The 13,488-nt window shown below is 39.4% G+C and overlaps 1 protein-coding gene across 3 annotated transcripts in view; it reads left to right on the top strand.

Annotated features, from left to right (window-relative positions):
• Nucleotides 1-13,488, top strand: part of LOC147163575 (cGMP-dependent protein kinase 1) — a 115,457-nt gene that overhangs the window by 47,021 nt on the left and 54,948 nt on the right. For all 3 annotated transcript variants that reach the window (XM_086093160.1, XM_086093159.1, XM_086093158.1), the window contains one exon: nucleotides 7,067-7,180. In XM_086093160.1, the coding sequence (XP_085949286.1) occupies nucleotides 7,067-7,180 (114 nt within the window). The remainder of the gene's footprint in view (nucleotides 1-7,066; nucleotides 7,181-13,488) is intronic.

The raw sequence follows: 13,488 nt of genomic DNA on the forward strand, positions 1-13,488 counted from the left end.
AAACAGCCAGGTGCAAAGGGGGTTGAATGAGTTAACAATCTATTTTTACAGAATAGAATTTTTCCTAGCCTTTATTAACTCGTCTAAAAAGTCCATTATTGTCGACAAGCCCTCAAGCAAATAAAACAGCGTTTTTCTTTAAATAGTTATTTTTCCACACCCCATCTTTTTTTCATGTTTTAAGATTTCATCATTTTCTATAAAGGTGAAAACAAATCAATCCTTTGATTTTCAGCTTTAAAACGAGACGGCGTCTTTAAGAAGCGAGCGCTTACTTTCATGCATGTGAATAAACAGCAATTTCTATGATCTTTCATCTATCAAAGACAGCAGATGGGGATTCCTCTGAAGCCTTTTCAGCTTCTGCTGAATAGAGCCCGCGTCTGACCCAAAGAGATTGCAATGCTCGCCGTTCGGCTCATTTTAGGAAACCCTTCAAACTGTCGCAAAGAAAGTGATTTAAGGTGATTCCGTGAGGTCACCAACTTGAGGTGCATTGTGCCACACACGTATAGTGAGCCACGGGCCATTCATCACCAGGACAAAAACAATGTTGTACATGGTATGCTATCAGTTCCTTTGTGACTGCGCTCGATGGGGATAAGATTGGCTGATCCGGGTGGCGACGGAAGGTCCAGCAGGGATCACGTGTCAGCATGTGCACTCCATTATCCTCCGTGGGATTTCAATTCCCCAGCATCCTGTTTCATGATGTTCACGAGCACCCCCATAGCCAAACAACAGTGGGAGGGGGAGAAAATTCTGACCCGCCAATGTTACGGCCTCGGTGTGAATGACTCCTGGTGAGTTTGATGCACTTTTCTCACGGCTTATTTTACTGCTTAATAAGTAGATGGAATTTAAATTGGGGTACAAATTACATGTGAGATAGAAGCGCCAATCTTTCATCCATCCGTCCATCCATCCATTTCTTTATAGCGCTTATCAAAGTAAAATTGTAAATTTATTTAAATTTTGAGTTACAGTAATTTTCACTGGGCGGTGTGAATTTTTGAAGCAAGTTGAAAGTACCCTCCATTCATTTAGATGGAAAAGTGGAACAAATGATATCCAATGGAAAAATGCAAAAAAATTAACAAATAAAACCAATAACCAATTCTAAAAAATATTGACAGCCCTGTGATATATCATTCAATACATAATAGTGTTACATTATGTTCTTTGTAGTAAATTAATCAGACTCGAGTAAATCATCTCATCAAAGCGACAATTGTAGTCACAAAACATCTTCACCTGGCTTCATTTCCTAAAGTACCATCCAAATGAAGGAGCAAGCAGTCGCTCGTGTTGCTTATACTGCGAGATATTTTTAGCGCCAGCGAGAGATAAAGTCAACCCAAAAGACAGCGGCTCTCTGGAAGGCCTCCACAATCCCATGTGATCTTGATACAGGAGTGGGGGTGGGGTGGGGGGGGGGGGGAGTAGTTTCAGTGGTGTGTCCCGATGTCCCGCCATGTGGAGCGGCATGCTGCGCGCATTCAAATGATCCGCCGAAGGCAAAACTCTGCATCCTCAGGGTGGGGTCGAAAGATGGCATGCTGAGACACATCCAGCGTGGGAACAAAAAAAAATAAATCTAATGTTGTTCATTATACATGCAGAATTTTATGCCTTTTTAATTCCACGCCTCCACATTCCATCATCCTGCTCCATATTTGACTTTTGTCCACAGCTGTGGGGTTACTCGAGCCAGTGGATGTGTTTATTTGCCTGTGGTGCTATTTGCATAGGATTTGAATAACTCTTTCCGACGACAGGTGAGCTGGAAGCTTCTGCACCCAACGCTGTCATAAAGCAAGCCTTATTGAGATGCTAAAAAAAGAGAGACATAAGAGCCAAACCTTCCTGCATTTAACGAACTCGTTCTCTTTAGAAGAGCAACATTCATCAAATTCAATGCGGCCATTCACTGAAAGCATTCCGGCGAGGTCCAAAACTGGCATCCTCCTCTGACTTCAATAATTAATGACATGCTTCTACACAGGAAATTAATAGTTTTGTGCATGACAACTTGAAAATACCGTAGCGTTTATTCTCGCACAGATCCAGTCTCGTCCATGTTGTCATTACAGCCTTGCTTGCTTGAGTCGTGTCCTTTTCAAAAGGTCGACAATTAGCCGACGATGCCGAGGATCCATTCTTGTTGAAGCAAATTTTGACAAATGTTTTCTCTTCCTGTCACTTGAACACCGTGCTCAAATGTTTACCTGACACTGACATGAAAAGTGGTACAATAAGAGCTTTCCCAGTGAATTGCCACAGACGTAAAGGTAGGATGAAAATGTATTGGCCTGTCCTTTTAAGCTAAAACTCATCATTGGGGTATGATTGCCAAAGATTGCTTGAGTAGTCAGTGACAAAGGGGTGGAAGCTACAATTCATACCCTACACGCTAATAATCATTTGAATAATCGTGATTATTATTGTTTGCCATAATCGAGCAGCCCTACACCTGATGAAGTCCTTTGTGTGTTTTTGGGACATTATCTTGTTGCTTGATAAAGCTTCTCCCAATTATCCCAATCCCAATTTGGATGCATTTTTCTCTAAATTGCCAGACAAAATGGTTTTGTTAACTTCAAAAGTCATTCTGCTGCGGCAATCGGTTCTACGATAATCAGTCTGCTTTGGTAGAGGACTACAGAAATCGGAGAAGATTTACTGTTGAGAAGCTGCAATTCCGATTGTTTGAACAGTTGGAAATTAAAAGAGGATTCTAAACTTTTGCAATAGAAGCAGCTGTAGTTAGTTGGCAGCCCCTGTGGTTGTCATGGTAACCAAAGCCAGATACGCCATTGGCCCAGCAGTGTATGGGAGGCAGTGTACAATTGCTCACTTGCATGAGACAGGAACAGTTAGTTCAAATGGGCTAATTTCAGAAAGACAAGAAATAGGTTGTCTTGTTTTAAATCCTAAAAAACGTGTTAACTCATTTACTGCCATTGATGGCTATAGACGTCAAAAATTCATTTGAACTATTTCTATTAGTTTAAACATAAATAATTGTACATTTAGAACAGATATAAAATTTGTGATTTAATTGAGAGTTAACTAGTGAAGTCATGTGATTAATTACAGTTTTTTTTTTTATCCCCTGACGCTCCTAATTCTTAATCTTTTCTTAAAAAATTTTAATTTAAAATTTTAAGAAAAGATTATTAAAAATTTGGGACGTTGGGCATAATTAATTGCATGACTTCACTAGTTAACCCAATCAATCACTTTATTTCATACATTTTTAAAAGAAAAAAGACAATAAAAAGCAAAATTCAAATTCCAAGTAAAGCAAAAGAATGAAATGGGACAGAAAGAAGTAAAACTGGTTTTGTCTGCCCCTGATCAACTAAAAACAAAACAAACAAAAAACTTAGGATTAATCACAAATTTTATATCTGTTCTAAATGTACAATTAACATTTTTTTTTCTAGGTGTTCATACTCTTGTTAACAAAAGTGGGAAAAAATGTTAAACTAATAGAAATAGTTCAACATTTTGACGTCTACAGCCATCAATGGCAGTGAATGAGTTATTGTCTTCTTTATAAAGAAAATTGCCAAGGGTACAAAGGCAAGCACTTAAGTACCCCTGAAGGTACAATTATGCCATTTATTTTTGGCAGTGTAAGAAGCTGCGACAATGATTTGTTCAAAGTAGAGAAGAAGCCTTTTTACTTTTACTTTCACACCATTAAAGCATCGCCTGGGCTGCAATTCAGTCAAATTGTTGACTTTCAACACAAAACCGGAGCACTAGCGTCTACATAATTAAATCTGCAAGAATGCCGACAAATCGTTCGGAATGCGTCAAATCAACCCGAGTTGAAAACGGCGGCGCTTCAAAGAAGTGGTGAAATCCAGCAAGACGGCGTTAACATCCTCGCCCCCGTGGCCAAGTGCCGCTAAGCGAGCGCGTTCTGCAGGGCAGACCGTAAAGCCAATAGGCCGAAAAGCCACGACTCCCTCAGCTGCAGGCTCCGCTCATGTTTGTTGTATCCCCGCGGACATTTCTTTTAGAGCCCCATTAAACTAATCTCGGTGCTGAAACTCCCAGATCTTGGGAAGGATATCAATCATGTTTCCTTAGAGACAAGCGCAACAATGTTCTCACACCATCCATCATTTTGTTTGACAGACCAAACCATCATGGATGACAAAAAATTGAAATAAAGATAAAAAGCAAATAAATGACTTACAGCAAACTGCCCAACAACTTGGCCTCATTGGTCGCAGCATTTTGATGTTTTTTTTTATTTTCCTGCCCATTTCCATTAAATTGGAGCGTGACAACTCATTTTCCCATTTCTATTCATCACATGACCTAACTCTTCTCCATCCCTTTGGGCATAAACAGCTGAGTCTATCACATGCTTAAAGCTCAATCGATTCTCAAAGGCTGACCTCGAAAAATTAAACCTCTCAATGAGTTTTCTTTTTATTCTTTTCTGTGAAATAACGTCAGCCACTTGCTCAGGGGGGACCGCATGAATGCTTTCAGTATCTCCTGTAAGAAACGCTGTGTGAAATCATCTCTATAATACTTGACTAAAACGTGTTGAGAGGGGGCCCAAGGCAGGTTACAAGCCGTCATTGCCATATTTGTGGACGTGAGTGTGTAGCAAATGTGTCACTTTACTGATTTACTTGATTTAAAGACGAACTACTGTAAGTTCAAACAGAAGTTACTTTATTACTTACTTTCAGCAGATGCCGACGACCTCGCTTAACATAAAAATACTTTACTGGAAGTGCATTTTATGAATACAGTTTTTATTAAATAAATAAAAGCAGCCCAAATGTTTCTTCAAATTTGATGTATTTTTAGTAATCGTTACTCGAAATTGCGGTCATTATTGACTAACAGCACTAAGTAACGCATTACATACATCAGTGGTCAGCAAAAGCAAAAAAAAAAATACTCTGTTGTCTTGCATTTGGCTCGACAGGACTGAAATTAAGATACATTGGTTTGCCTGTTGTGTTGATTATTTTACATTAAAACTCCTTCAGTGAATAGTCAAGCTCATAAAAGATTTATTAGAACAGTGCTGAAGGCCGTTTTTATAGCATACCTGCTGCTACATGAGTGGAAAAGATGTATTTTATTTTGTTCTGTATGACTTGGGCACAAAATAGAAGATAAATGAGTGCAATTAAAACAGCAGGGGGGTAGACCAAAATATAGTTACACATTCAAAGAGGTGACAATTGCCTCTCCTGTGTACCGCAACATGGAATGATGCACACAAAGAAAGAAAAAAAAAGAAGCTTTTTTTCTCTCCAGTTTTTCTAACAAGAACAAGCAATCAAAACTCTTTCCCGCAGAGGTTGCCTAGAAATGTTTTCTTCGAGTTTGCGCTTTGTGAATCATTGCAGTCATTTGAATTCCCGCTAGTACACTGTGTTTCCCATGAAAGGGTGCATCCTCTGTGAGCCCTGTCTAAAGGCGGAGGAAAAGTGTGTGGATCAAGTGTTTCTTCGTGAGCTTTTAGTGTCGGGGCCCCGTGGTAATTGGAGTATATTACTTTTAATGAGCACTTGCTCGCCAATGACTGTCAAGAGATGAGCGTCTTGAATAAGAATACTCAGCGTAAACATATGGTAATTGCTCAAGCAAGTGGTAATATTATCTTATTGAGGCGTTTTACATTTACTAAGTCATTAAGTACAAGCCGCAAAAGACTAATTATCAGTGGCAGTAATTGGCGTCATGATCCTTTTTTTTTTTAACTCCAGTCGTCTTCCCCAGGCAAACGAAGACATTGCATAAAAGTTTTACAAAGAGCGGGAATTGAACCCGGGACCCCATGCTTGTTCAAATATGTCAGCTGTGTCCTTGACATCACCTCCAGTGTTGAAGGTTGAAAAAAATTGAAACAAGAAAGCCCCTTTTAGACAGGCATCAATGACCTGGTTGTTTGTTTGTTTCAAACTAGTTGTTAGCATCTTCTGCTACACATAAAACTGATATAGGTTTATTTTATTTTTTTATTTATTTTTTACATTTTATTATCCAAATCCAATAAAGCGGTGACACAACTCACAGGCTTTAACTCATTTCTGATGCATGACCATATAACTTCCTTGAATTATGTTCTCTGTCAGTGTTCATTAAACATGCATTAAATTTTAGTCTCTACTGTAAACTCAGTGCTAATCTTTTACATAATTTTTTTTTAGTTTGTAACCATTACATCAGTTTTGAGATCTAAAACAAAGTCTGCGTTAATTTAACAATGCAGCGGGTGACCTGACTCACACGTTTTTTCAAGATATGAGACATTGGACAATTTTTTGCTTTAACTTGCTGGCAAACGTGTGATGCGCTCTATGGTATGGCGGCAGTAAACTCAACTCAGCTCACTTCACAACAAGCAGCATAGTGATCAAATCTTCTTAAAGAGCCTTCGAGCTGTTTAATGCCACTCCTAGTTAAGTTAACTTTCAAACTTAATATAAAATAAAGACAATTAAAGACAAATTAAAGTCTGCTAGCTTAATGCTAACTCATTTAGCTAGCATCTACAGTATGTGGCGCTGTTAGAACACTAAGGAACGGATATATCAAGGCAACACCGTATGTGTATCACTGTGCTTTTATTAGAAACAGCTTTCAGTGCAGTTCTGCTCCACTGCGAACTGCAACAGCCATAACATACCGCCAAATGATTACTTCTGTGACAGTGTCAGTCAAGCAGTATGGAGCAGTATGGCGTGTGTCGTTGGGTATTGCTGCCAGCTTTTTGACTTGGTAGTAGCTTAGCGGCAGCCCACACTGGAAGGCCCACACCACAAAATAATCTTCTTTTTCTAGCTCAGTGAGCCAAGAGCCTTCTGGCTGGATGCCCTCAAAAATGAAGTACAAGGCCTCGCACAGCGATCGTTGGTCCACACACACGCACACACACACATGCAAAAACACACTTGCACACAGTCAGTTCCATCAGTACGACTTTGCCGCTCACTCGGTGAGCGCGGCACACCTGGGCTGAAATGTGCAATTCAAAATAGCGGTGAGCCCTCACCGCCGCTTCTCTCATGTTTTGCAGATGGGAAGGTGGAGGTGACAAAGGAGAGCTTGAAGTTGTGCACCATGGGCCCTGGGAAGGTGTTTGGAGAGCTGGCCATTCTCTACAACTGCACCAGGACCGCCACTGTCAAAAGTGAGTCTCTGTAGACAACTGGATGGGAAACAAAACATCCTCAGTGCTGGGATGTACAAGATGTCCTTGTGGTTTGACAGATAAACTGGAAAACAATTGCCAGGCAGACAAAAGCACTCAAGAAATTCACTATAGTCCACATGAGCTGTTATTAAAAAAAAAAAAAAAAAGTGCTTTGAACATACTGTAGAACTACAGATGCCTTTGCCTCGGTTAAAGCCGGATTTACTCTGCATGGTTCAAGTGCCACAATTCCGGAGATTTTCTCTCCATCGGCACAGTTGGGATATGAGTCATGGCAGCGTAAATAGACAAAAAGAACACATGGAATGGTTATCTTCAGATCAAAATCAGGACTCTTCCAGAAAAATCTGAGGCACAGCAATTGGAAATCTGTCAAGGCGAGTTGAGCCGAAACGCACAGATCTGAAAATACGTTACAGGCCCATCCATCCGCAAAATTTGTGATATCCAGAGACCATTTAAAAACTTTTTTTTTTCCCATAAGTCTTACCCATTCAAATAGATAACGGAAAACCTATACTTATCAAAATACACTTTTTTAAGTATTCCCGAGTACCTGTTCTCATTGTCACTTGCGTAGTTTTCCAAATCAGAAGAGTGTTTGCTTAAAGTTATTCGCCAATCCCGGTTGAGGTTTACTGTTAAACCGACACATAAAACAAAAGAGAATCAATCACTGTATGTTTAAACATCAAAACGTTAAAACAAAACCACATAATTTAACCTAATGAAATTCTGCTATCTTAATGCTAACATATTATGTGAAACGTCACAGACATGCTAATGTATGTTAGCATAGATGTCACGGTAATTATAAAGCTTCTCGCTGCTATTTGAAGTCCATTTTTGTCATTTTTTACATTTTTATGTTTTGGGGATTAAACTGAATGCAGACGTAAATGTAAAAATAAAAAAATGGACATAAGTGTTTTTCACATAGCAGCGACAAAATGCGGCTTCAACATACACAGACCAGCAACACAAAACAAACAGCATACAACAATACTCACAAGCATACTGTATATTGGACGGTGTAAATTCAGCCATTGTCGTGCATTTGTGCGATCACGTTGCAAGGAAGGGAGTTAATCAGACACACTTCCAACTTCCCTGTCGGCCAGTGATAAAATTTGCATGTGTCACTCACTCCCACTGAGCTGTTTGAATGGCAAATTAGAGGCTTACTGTGCTGAGCCCCTGGACAGAGAGATGAAAGCAACAGGGAGTCATACAGATGGAAATGAGTAAAAAAAAGAAAAAGAAAAGAGTACTGTAAGGACTTCTATATGGATTACTAGATGAATCTGTTGATCACCCTAATTTTTTTTGTTTCATCTACTATAGTTTTAAGTTGTAATAACGCCACTCCCCAATATATGGCAGATGTTGCTTACCACATAATTTCAGACTATAAATTACAAATTAAAGCCACTAGGACCCAAAATCGCTAAAAAGGTAGAATCCTGGTCGATTATTTTGTCTTTTGGTGCTGTAAATGAAGCAGCATGCTAAACTAGCGATACGTCACACATTACTTGCCATGAATACTTCTTCTTCTTTGATTTCTTGTACTTTCTTTTTATGTATTATGGCTACCTTCTTTAGCATGCGGCATCTGCCACAGCAAGGATCCGAGGTGGCAAAATCCAGGTCCAGAAAGTAAAAACCCTGCCACAGTTTGGCTTTAGCCTCTGATGCTAGCTTGCTAGCTCCCATGGTGCTCGTTTACCTGCTAGGTAGCTAGCTAGCTAGTATCAGGGGCTAAAGCCAAACTGTGGCAGGGTTTTTACTTTCTGGACCTGGATTTGCCACCTCTGGCAAGGATTTAGTATTTACAACACCAAAAAGCACAATAACCGACCGTGATTGTACGTTTGGCCACAACGTGACACAGGATTCTAAATATGGTAAGACATTTTAAACAAAAGAAAAACTTTTATGTAGCTAGAAACGGAAGTTAGGGGACGGGAATTTTGAGTTCTTGGTTTCCTTTTTACACGTGGATCTCATACCCAATGCTGCCATCTGCTGGCCTTATTTATTCATTTATTTGTCTGTCTATCTATCTATCTATCTATCTATCTATCTATCTATCTATCTATCTATCTATCTATCTATCTATCTATCTATATCTATATATCTATATCTATCTATCTATCTACCTATCTATCTGTCCCATTTTAACTCATTCCCTCCCAGCCATTTTCACTGAAGCAACCCCCTTTGCTCCCGGCTGTTTTTCTTGATTTTGACTGATTTTGCAAGGTCCACAGAATATTCTGTTCTATTGCTATAAAAACATAGAACCTACCAAAAGAAAGATTAGAGTCACTTCTTTCATCAGGAAAAAATGTATATTTGTATCTCTTTCCTTTTTGCAGCATAGCTAAGTTTAATCAATATTCATATTCCTGGTGAAAACAATGGCAAAAGGAGCTTTTTTGCAACATGGGCCCGGCTGATCTCTTATACTCTGCTGCTACCTGCTGGCCGTTTTTTGTAATAACTACCATTGCTTTAAGCGACCTCTTCATTTCAGAAGTCGTATCAAAGCCTTCTGTATGCTCTAGCATTAAAAAAAAACATAAATACGTTTTGGGGAGTGTAGGACAAAGCATTAAAAAAATTTGGGGGTTTAATGAGTTAATTAATGATCAAACCCAAGCTGGCCAAGACTTTTGAAAAAAGACACAAAACCTCCCCAAAATTGTCCATAGGTGTGAATGTGAGTCTGAATGTTTGTTTTATTACCTCTGGCGACCAGTCCAGGGTACCCAAAGTCAGCTGGGATCGGCTTCAGCTCGCCCACTCCCCTAATAAAAACAAACACTGTAGGATATCTGGAAGTTTTTCATGGCTGTATAATCACAATAGTCTTCGTTGGCATGATGCCACACGATCCACAAGTTTTCCACATTCTTTGTGTGAGACGCCCATTTTGGAACCCACCGCTCTCCCCAGTTCCAGCGCCACAGCATGCATGACAGCGAGTAGGTGGTCTGCCAGACGAGCCATTTGAATATTTAGTGACGGGAGTGCGGAGTGAGCACAGATGGCTGAGTACAAGTGTGTTATAAGAGTGTGTCAGAATGAGGAATACGTGTTTATGGGAGGCAGGAAACGGGGAAATGGCTGGAAATGCGTTCCTGGACTCGGTATAATAAATCCACCAAAGATGATATAAGGTCCGCTGGCTTCAAGCGCACACCCAGAATAGACTGGATGACGACACACTCACGGCTGTGTAATTGCTGCGCTGCCAGGGAATGACGGCAGAATTCCTTAATACCTTAATAAATCAACGGCGGGCGCGTGTGTGGGAATCACTTCATAATTGGATCCTGTGGGATCTGATGGCGTTAAAACGAGGGATTTCTTTCCACTTAGATCATCATTATTAATCAAATCCCGCCCTAAGCCTCCTGAGTAAATATTTTGACTCTATAAAGCAAATAGATAATATGTTTATCCTTCCCTTTGGTCATGTGTAAGACTGTTGTGATGTGATTGTATAAGGTACTATAAATATACTGTATATACAAAGCCATTTATAGTAGTTCTTGCCTCTTCTGTGCCATTATTGGACTCTCGGTTGAGCAACTTTTATGGTTCATATACAACATCATAAATAACCAGGGAATGCCCGGTGGGAAACATAAGTCAACCACCACAGATTTTTTTTATATTGTTGAGACTCTTGGCTGTTAAATTGCAAAGTATTTTAATGATATGAATTCAATTCAATTAAGTACACACAGTTTTATTAAAGTTCATAGTTTTTCATATTTTAATAATAGAGAAGCGTGTGACCTCTTCGCTGTGACTGGAAGCAATTACCCCTTCTGTTTTAGCTGACCTTATTAGAGGAGCCTGATTGTTTTGCCATTGTGGACCTTAGTAGAATGGATTATGGGTTAGAATAGCAGTTCAGTTGTCACCATGCAACACCGATATGAAGCAGCCCTCAGTAACAGGGCTTATACAACTAAACATTAGTTCAGTGACTTTAGGAACTAAATAAGAGACAACAATTATGGAATGTCCTCCAGTTGTCGACTCATTGTAACTCAGTGCAACACAAATGTGAAGCAGCTCTCAGAAACAGTGCTTGTATGACTAAATATCTGTTTGGTGACTTCACGAGATGAGGAAAAAATGTAGACTATAGTAAAGTCCTTGACTTCATGCAACACAGATGTGAAGCAGATGAGATAAACAGTGCTTAATATGACTAGATACAGCATGTGTCTTTTCAAGAAATGAGGAAAGAAGAAAATTTGTTAAGTAGTCCACTCCTTGACAGCATGAGGCACATGTGTGAAGGACTTCTGCAAAACAGTGCTAATTCATCTTAATAATATTTTCGTTGAATTCATGCAACACAAATGTGAAGCAATTCTCGACAAAATGCTTGTACAGCTAAATATTAGTGTGGTGACGTCATGAAATGAAGAAGAGAGCAAAATTGTCCAATGTATTCCAGTTTTCATCTCCATGCAACACGGATGTGAAGCAGTTCTCAGAAACAGTGCTTGTATGGCTAAATATGAATTCAGTGGGTGAATCAACAGCACCTTTTGTAGTGTTCTCCAAGACACCATCACTTTGCATTCCCCTCTCCTCAGAAAAAACAAACAATTCAAGCTACATTTACTGGAAATCGATGTGCAACCTCCACCAAGTATGAACTAATACATGAGGGTCGGCTGAGTGATTGGGTGGGGGGAGGGCTTCCCGGGGGGGGCTTCCCGAGACCAAAGAGGGTCGAGTGGAGGTGTGATGGCATCCACTTGATGGAGGCATCAAGGTTGCGAGCTCTTTGCTGACCCCTTTCAAATCGCATGATCCAATGCGCTGCCCAGCCAACCTGACGCTGCTGCTCCTCTTTGCTCCCGCTGCTATGGCAACAGGTACCCATATGGGGGTGGGGGGAGGTGGCGGGGGGTAGTGTGGGTCTTACTCTTCCCATTCAAGTTCCCACGGGGGATACAGAGGCTTTTCTTTTAGCGCCTTTGAGGTCCCAATCGATGAGTTACTGAGGGTCTCAGATGAGGGGGGTTGCTGGAACGTACTAAGACATTTATTTGGGTTATTGGAATGAAAATTTCATTTGTGTGTGTGTGTGTGTGGGGGGGGGGTTGTGTGTTGGGGGGGAATTTGCCCTATAAAACACTTAAATTGGATCTTAGGTGGAATTTTAATTCCCACATACAAGCATCATAGCTTCCCGTAACAACGAAGAGACGATATGAATCTCTTCTATTAAAATGTGAAAATTGACTTATTAACGCTAGCGAGGTTGCGTGGAAAACAATTAAGTGGGGAAAAAACCCTGAAGCTTCTTGTGTGAAAACAAAACTAGGGCAGCGTAGTGAATGAGTGGTTAGCACATCTACCTCACAGTTGTTTTGTATTCTGGCATTTACATTATCTCCGCGTGCTTGTGTGTGTTTTCTGCGGTTATTCCGGCTCCCTACACGCTTAAAAAGGGAATTGTTGAACCAATTTCAGATTACAAATTGAATTGTTGAACCAATTTCAGATAACAAATTGAATTGTTGACCTTTTTAAATAAATCGCTTCAGTTGGCAACACGCTATTGAATTAAGTTATTCCAAAGTGAATATATTAAATTTAATGAATTATGAGTTCATTAAACTTAATATATTCACCTGAATTAAGTTCATCCAAAGCGACTCCAATCTAAAGTATTAAGTGTCATGAACTCATGATTAATTAAATTTAATATATTCACTTTGAACTAACTTAATTCAATTGTTTGTTACCAATTGAAGGGATTTTACCAAATTCCTAAAACATACAAAGAGGAAAATTGGCCAAAAAGTATGGATTGTTCGTGAATGGTTGATTGAATGAAAAAAAGTTCACTTGGCTGCCGTGTTTACTAAAGAAAAATACAAAATATTCTACAATTTTTTAGGGCTGGGTTTAAAAAATCTAATAATCGATATCAAATCGATTTTACTTTTTGAGCCTGATTCATAAAATCATGAATCGGTTATTTTAAGATATTTTTCCCATAAATTCATTAGAGAAGATAATTTATTTGTATCTTATTGTTTTTTTAAAATTTACTGTTCAAATGAATTTAAAAGTATTTTCTTACATCTATGAAAGACCTTCTTATTGCACTTTAAGTTACGTTTTCAAGTAGTCAAATTGTGTTCTTCATTTGTTGGACAAGGTATTTTGATTCTGATTCAGAAGTCATTTGTTGCTGTCAACATGAATAACAAATCTAGATTTAGAGGGCGAATTTGAAC

This window comes from Leptonotus elevatus, chromosome 13 (genome assembly GCF_054856555.1).
Source record: "Leptonotus elevatus isolate MCC_2025b chromosome 13, RoL_Lele_1.0, whole genome shotgun sequence".
Classification (NCBI taxonomy): Eukaryota; Metazoa; Chordata; class Actinopteri; order Syngnathiformes; family Syngnathidae; genus Leptonotus; species Leptonotus elevatus.